This window comes from Ipomoea triloba, chromosome 7 (assembly GCF_003576645.1).
Source record: "Ipomoea triloba cultivar NCNSP0323 chromosome 7, ASM357664v1".
Taxonomy (NCBI): Eukaryota; Viridiplantae; Streptophyta; class Magnoliopsida; order Solanales; family Convolvulaceae; genus Ipomoea; species Ipomoea triloba.
Window position 1 is genome coordinate 24,551,843 of NC_044922.1, and position 8,304 is coordinate 24,560,146.

Sequence of the window (8,304 nt, forward strand, 5' to 3'; positions counted from 1 at the left end):
GACACATAATTCTAAATTAAAGAAATACATATGTATCATTTTTTGTTGTAGCTACTAATTTATTTAATTTAATAAGAGTAAAATAGAGTGAGAAGCTTAATTATGTCAAATTTGATTGAGATGAGGTTTGAACCTAAGACCTTTCTTATATAAATTAATGGGTAAGTTAAAAGTTAACGGAATATTAACGGAGGAGAAGAGAATATTTAACGAGATAATCATAAAAGTAAGGTTAAATTAGGTAATCTCTATTAATAATATTAATCTGAATTATCTTAACCATCTATTTGATTAAATAATTCATCTGAACCATCCATTTGATTAAATAATTTGACCGCCATTTTTTCTACCCATTTTAGGCCTAACTCTCTTTGGCTCTACGGAGTAAAAAAACTTTATCTAAAAACATAATAAGTCTCAATCAAGGTTATATCATTAATTTATGTCCCTCTTTTTGTATGCTATCTAAAAACATAATAAGTCTCAATCAAGGTTATATCATTGATTTATGTCTCTCTTTTTGTATGCTAATAAATGTATACATTTTGCTTTAAATGTTGTACACTTCAATGTTATTAGACAAAAATGTCCCTACTACATTCTTGTTATACAAAACTATCCTTACACCGTTATAACACCGTTAATTTTAACTCCATCATTATTACCATACACCTATATCTATCATATCTTTTTCCTATTCTTTAATTATCATTTTATTAAAATCATTATATAATTAATTTAATGGTTGATTATATTTTAATTAAATTTCTATTAATGGTAAATCATATATGTGCGTATAAAATACATATATTATTTGTGTAAATATAATTCGAATTATAAATTTTAATTATTTGTATTTATTAATATTTTAATATTGGGCATGAGTTTTTGCGCATCGCGCGTACAAAATACTAGTAAATACATAAAGCTTATACTTCTTTTTTATATATGAAATTTAATTCCATAAATTGTTTTTAATAACATGGCATAATTTTAATATTTTAAATCTTTAATCCGTATATCACATGGGTTTACACGGATGGCGTACGAATTTATATATATATATATATATATATATATATATATATATATATATATATATATATGAATTAATACTCAATATAATTATCGATTATAGTGGTTTTACTTAATTTAATCTTAAATGACTTTTTGTGTTCAATTTAGTTCTCGATTTTGATGATTTTACACAATTTAGTCATTTGTTAAATTTTTTTTTAGTTTATTGCCAAAAATAGGGTTCTAATAGTAATTTCTCATTCTACATCCCATTTGGGATGATTCATTCTTCTTCCTCTTATTAAGATCCACTCAGAAATGCAAATCTTCATACCCAAATCAACTTCAGCCTTAAATAAATAAATACAGAGTAAATAAATATTAGGTACGAAGATTTATATTTCTGTGTGGATCTTAATAAGGGGAAGAAGAAGAAATAATTTCAAATGGGATGAAGGATGAGAAATTACCACTAAGACTCTATTTCTAACTGTTCACTAACAAAGTTTTTAACAAAAGATTAAATTGTGTAAAATCATCAAAAAAATATAGTCATTCCTATCGAGAACTAAAACCTCATTTATGACTAAATTAAGTAAAATCTCTATAGTTGAGAACCAAAAATGGGTATTATTATGGGATATAGATAACTTTCAAAAAATATATAGATATAGATATATTGAGGTCCACCTAAAACGGCCCAAATTTAGCCCTGCTATAAAACGAAAAACCCTAGTCCAAAAACTCAACTACCTGGCAAACTAGGGCACAGCCTCGCGACACAAGGGAGACGGAAGCGGTAGCGCGCTTGTGGATCGAATTAGACAGTCGCCGGTGTAGTCTGCAAAGAGAGCAACGTATTATTCACCGTTTCTGATTGTGTAGCATCTATATACATCTGCGTAGCCATGTTGAATCTAAAGAAAAGTTTATCTGCAGGAAAATGGCTGACAAGGCGGTAACTATCAGAACTAGGAAGTTCATGACCAATCGCCTTCTCTCCAGGAAGCAATTTGTAAGTCCTCTAAATAGTCGATCGACATTGCTAGCAAATACATATGATACGCATGCCTTTCTCATTATTTTGGTTTGACTAGATTGCTTTTTGAATTTTGTTGAGGTAGGTCATCGATGTTCTCCACCCCGGTAGGGCCAATGTATCGAAGGTTAGTTCTCTTATTGCAGCTTGCTCTATTTTCCTCATTTTCTGTTTGCTAGTTATTTTTTTTAATATAATTATTGTGCAAACTTAATTCTGGAGTTAATGAGCTACTGGTGCATTTATGTTTGATTAGTGTGCAATCAAGGTTTACTGGACATGATTAAATATCAATTGTCTAATGTTACTACTCTCAATTTGTATAGCTTTTTAGCTGGTATTATATCTTATTTTAATCAGCCCCAAGAGCTGTCATTTGATCCCCTTTGAATTATGTTGTCATGCTTACAATTTGATTATGTTTTTGAAGGCCGAATTGAAGGACAAGTTGTCAAGGATGTATGAGGTTAAAGATTCCAACTCCATTTTTGTCTTCAAATTCAGGACTCACTTTGGTGGAGGCAAATCAACTGGGTTTGGTTTGATCTATGATTCAGTCGAGAGTGCAAAGAAATTTGAGCCAAAGTACAGGCTGATCAGGGTGAGCTTTTTTTGGCATTTGCTCTCTGATCTTTTAGTAAGAACTTTTGAATATGATGTTGCTGCGATGGATCTCTGTATCATACATTTCTTAATATAAGAAACATTCTTATGTTTCTGATGGATTCTTTTCTTGAAGCTTGCTTGGTGCATGACTTTAGTATCCTGGTGAACCGTATGAAATGAATACACGCATTTCACCTTAATTACTACTTGATAAAAACTTTGTTTTGGTTGCAGCATTCCTGGTTATTCTTAAAATCTAGTGAAATTACTAAGAATCCTCATCTTGCCCATTTATTAAGATGCTTTAGAAATGTTCTTACTTATGGTTTATTTTTTTCACTTTCTATTGATACATCTATTGTTATAGATTCTTAATACTCTGTACTACTGTTGAATGCTTTCAGTGTATTTCATTTTAATATTCTCATAATGCCTGGTGATGAATAAGTGTATGTGAATTTGGCAGGCAGCTTTTAGTTTGCATTAAATTAGGCATTTAGATATTTCAGTTTGTAATATCACATTCAAGCTAAAGCCTAAAGCTACCCACAGATCATCCTATTAACAACTCTGTATGATGAATTTATTTCATGTGTTTGTTGATGTGCAACTCTAACATTAGTAACACAATTTATTCCCCGTGTACCTGATGAATTAGTTCTTTTTTATGCTGTTTCTGTAGTTGGTTACATTGATTGGTTATAACATGGTATTGAACTAATTTTGCAGAATGGATTGGATACCAAGGTTGAAAAATCTAGAAAACAGATGAAGGAGAGAAAGAACAGGGCCAAGAAAATACGTGGTGTAAAGAAGGTAAGCTACCTTATATAATATAGAGAAATATCTATTACAGAGTCTCTAATTGTAATTCGGCAATTCATTGAATTGTTCCTTTTCACCCAAATTCATCCCAACCAAACACCCCTTAAAGTTTTTAGTATTTCCTATGGATTTGAAATCAAGTTTGTTATTGTGTTGGAGCTAATTATATAATTACATCTTTTGCAGACAAAGGCTGGAGATGCTGCCAAGGGAGGAAAGAAGAAGTGATTTCCATCACTCTTGTCATGTTGTTTTCTTTATTTTTTGTCAGAACTTGAGTTGAGTGATTTGCTATTTAATGTTTCTACAAGTAATTTAAATGCATTTCATTAAATGATCCTTTATTCTTGTTTCATAAGACTATAAGTAGCAGGCTTGTTTTTTACTTTACCGTATATAGCTCTGGATATAGTCTGCACCTTGTGGAATCTTGATATACCATTAGACAGTGTTTGGTTCAGGTTATATTGCATAACTTAAGGAATGTGAATATGGCAAAAGTATCACGGTGGGCCATAATCTTTTCTACTATATTGTCTCACATGAAGTGGTTGCCTAACCCAACTAGACTCGTAGACGTTGCTTTTGTTATAATATAGAAATTTGTTAGGCTCCTCAAGATTCCTTGAACGATTGACGAGTGGCTCTAAGCATGGTTTGAATGTCAACTTTGTCAGCCTACACAGTGTGAAATTGGGAAATGGAGCGTAATTGCTCGCCTGTTTTTCGGCGTATTGGTATTGGGTACAGAAAGAGTTGTTTGCGTAGATTGCACTGTATACGGAGAGGTTTTGGTTTTGTCTAATCCCCAGCAGTTTTTGTAACTCATTTTACATTTTGATTAATGAGAAAATGGCACTTTTCCCCCTATGTTATGTGTTTATAGCAACTTTCCCCCCTGTGTTATTAAAGTGACAGTTTTTCCCCCTGAAATGTTAAATTGACATCGTTACCCTTAAAAATAATTATTTCATTTATTTTTTCTTCTCCAACAAATTATTACTTATAAGTATGGATAAAATCACGATTCGATTCGAACCTAACCAAACACTGTAGCAATCATACCGAAATAGTATGGATGGTTCTGGTTACAATTCATAACCGAAAAATAAAATTAAATAATTGTTGAACCGTGAATCGGAACTTAACCACAGACCCACAGTCATATATAGTAAAAATGATCAAACACTTATTTTGATAAATCAGTACGGTTCGGTTCCAATTTCGATTTTGAACCGCCAATCAAAACTTATTTATTTATTTATTTTTATAATTTTATTTCTAATTTAAAAATAGTCTAAATTCAACAATTATTTTATTTTATTTTTTCCGTTCTGAATCGTAACCGTAACCGTCTATACTATTTAAGTTCAATTGCTACAGTGTTCGATTAGGTTCGTACCGAACTGTGATCTTCCATACATATTAGTAATAATTGGTTGGAGAATAAAAATAAATGAAATGATTATTTTTAAGGGCAAAAATGTCAAGTTAATATTACAAGGGAGAAAACTACCACTTTTAAAATAACTGAGGGGGAAAAACTGTCACTTTAATAACATATGGGGGAAAAGTGCTATAAGCACATAACATAGGGGGAAAAAATGTCATTTTCCCTTGATTAATTAGTTTAATTTATCACCATATTTCTTCAAAATATTAAAATTTAAAAATCTGTTTAAAATAACTTTTTTGATATGCTTTTTGATAAAGTTATTTTGCATGTAATCCTTTATTGGCTAATACTGTAGTTAATTTACTAAACATTTTCTTTTTACAATTCATTAATGCTTTTTGTTTAGGTTAATTTTGTGGGCAAAAATGGGAGAAAAAAATTGTTCCAAATGTACAATGCTTTATGAGTTGTACTTTTTGCTTGCTAATGCTATTAACTAATTAAACTCACTAATTTATTTAGCTAACGATTAACAGCTATTTACCAAACATCTCTCATATTCTATGTTGTTAAGTAGAAAGAAATTTTGTTCGGTAGTCAAAATTAATATGATATATAAAATATATTATTTGTATTTTATCACTTATGTGCCTATCATTTACCATAATTTTATTTTTATTTTTATATTTTATAATTATCTTCTTCCATGAGGATTAACAATTACGGTATATAGGGTGTAGTGTTGATGTGGTTGCACGGAAAGATAAAACGGGAATAAAGATCCCCAAGTGTTGGTCTCGAAGGATGGTAAATTTGGAAGCTCAAGTTGTGCATGAATTAATATGAATTTTCAAACTTATTACTTACGGGTTTCAAGGGAAGCATTGTGCAACAAAGTATTATGAGAGCAAGAGTGCAAAAGTAAATGAAAGTAGTCAAAATAGAAATCAATTAGAGAGAAAACGGGTATAAGATTGATCCTTCATTGCAATGTGCGTCATAGTGTTTAGGATAGGAGTTGTGAGAGTGTGGATCTTGCTTTTCAAGATAAGTGTTTAGCAATGTCATAGCCATTTCGGTCTCTACGGCCTATCATAGGGCTATGTAGCACCCGAGTACCAACATGCCTCTATGAGCCATTTTCACAAGCACTTAGTCTACACTCCTTTCCAGGCTATGCCCTCTCAGATCTAAGATGGGGATTGAAAATAGATTCAAGACTATCGCACACTAACAATCTCTTGTTTAGAGTGATGAATCCTAGACTACTCATGAAGTTGAGCCCCACTCTAAGAATACAATACAAAACATCCATCTCCAACATGAAAATACCCAATCTTGACCCACAACACCAAACAATTAAATCAACATCACACTTAACACAATTGCAATGAATTCACAATCCTAACCCTAGAGATTTAGCTACTCATGATCTTGAATTGTAAACACAAGATATTGAAGATAAACATTGCAATGGAAAAAAAGAAATAGAAATTGAAATGGAAAAGAGTTACCAATCTTCAAATCAAAGTGATTACAACCAACAAATGAGAAGAAATTACCTCTAGATCCAAGATGTTGTCAAGACCTCCAAGCTAGATCCTCCTTCTTCTTCTTGATCTAAGAGTATTTTTTAGAGCTAAAATACTTAGAGAGAAACAAAATTCTGGAAAATGATAAGACCCCCTTACTAATTCTAGAAAAATCCAATTTAAAGGGAGAAATCTCGTCAAGAACTTCGCAGCTTCGGCCACGCACGTAGTCGGTGCCACTTATGCATCCAGGGACTTGGCCACCATCGTGGTGGTCAAAGTGGCAGGGTCTAATCTTTGGCCACGAGCCCCCACCACGATCGTGGTGCCCGCTCTGCTGCTTCCTCTTTCTTCACTCTTCCAAGATCGCTTCGAGTTAAGCCGCTATGCCACTTCTTTTGTCCAAGGTCCTTCAAAGGACTTGAATGCACATGTTATGGAACTTTGTAGCACATTAACAACATTTCATGGCTTTTTTCTCATAAATCAAACACAAGTAACTCAAAGTAAGCTTAGAATAGCCCCAAATTGACCCTAGAAAGTAGTATCTTTTGGTACTTATCAATGATTCCAAATGTAGTAACCCAAAATGAAGATTACGAACTAATTAATATGAAAGGCAATGGAAATGTTCGGCAAGGCAAGAAAATCGTAATTTGCTATTAAAAGCTCGTTTAGTACAATAATTTTTTTTTTGTAAGAGATAAAGACATATTTTTAACTTAGACAATGCCTTTTCTATTTATACAAGGCTCTCTAACAATTTTGTTGTACAATTTGGGCACATCTTGTGCTGTTTGAAAGCCCCCACCCCCACACCCAGTGGTCACGGTTAACTTTGCAGCCTATGAGTCCATTGTACAAGCCCGTTTGGCCAAGTTTACGCCATTCTCGACCTCTAGGTTGTTGTGTGCTGGCCAATCCCAGTTAGATCGACTTTAAGGTTGATTTCAAGGTCGTTTTCACTTCATTGGTCCTAGTTTTGGGCCTCTCTTGATCGGATTTTCTTTCTTGGGCCTTGATCACTTGGGCTTAGTCCAATATTTCCATCAGATCTAAATTAAGAGAAAATATTTGATATATGATTGATGGTATTATTTATACTATCATCAGGGCGCCAAAAATTACAACTTTACCATGTCATAAAATAAAACTTGACTGATTAAATCCTTTCTTACAGTAATCTATACTTTTAGTAATGATATTTACCTATCTAACTCATCATTTAATAATAACAATATAATAATAATAATAATAATAATAATAATAACAATATAATAATAACAATATAATAACAATAAAGCTCACCATACTAGTAGTTAAAATACTTCTTGCATCATCATTTGACACCCTCCTCAATTTTGCAATAGATCATCCTTCACTAATCACCTTATCTATTTTCTCTCCAATCTTTCTCTCATATTATCCTCTTTTTGGGGTCCTACTTCTCACACTCCTATACATCACCTATTATTTTTTTTTTGGTTATAATTAATAATTTCAACTTTATAATTATAATTTTTAAGAGAACTTTATAATTATAATTTCTAATTTCAATTTAAAAAAATAAATTTAAATAACTAAATAAAATAATTTTTAAATACAAATTAACATTCAAAAGCGAATACAAAATCTTAAATATGAAATATACCAACCATTAATACAATTAAAATTTTTAAAATAAATTAAACTCAAAATTTAAAATTTAAAAAAAGAATAAAAATAAAACTAAAAAAAATAAATATTTTTGACCTCAACGGTCATTTGATCGTTGAAGTCGACCGTTGTCTTCACCTTCTACGCATCAATGTGGCGCCTTTGTCAGTTTTATCCGAAGAGAACAATATAATCTCTCAAAAGAAAATTTATTTCTACCTTTTTCTCCTCCA

The 8,304-nt window shown here is 31.5% G+C and overlaps 1 protein-coding gene across 1 annotated transcript; it reads left to right on the top strand.

Moving 5' to 3' along the window:
- Window positions 1-1,733: 1,733 nt before the first annotated feature.
- Window positions 1,734-3,947, top strand: LOC116024719 (40S ribosomal protein S24-1-like). The gene is made up of 6 exons (XM_031265693.1): window positions 1,734-1,874; window positions 1,957-2,032; window positions 2,142-2,183; window positions 2,487-2,657; window positions 3,392-3,478; window positions 3,674-3,947. The coding sequence occupies exons 2-6, from the start codon at window positions 1,961-1,963 to the stop codon at window positions 3,713-3,715; spliced, it is 414 nt and encodes a 137-aa protein (XP_031121553.1). The 5' UTR covers window positions 1,734-1,874; window positions 1,957-1,960; the 3' UTR covers window positions 3,716-3,947.
- Window positions 3,948-8,304: the final 4,357 nt, after the last annotated feature.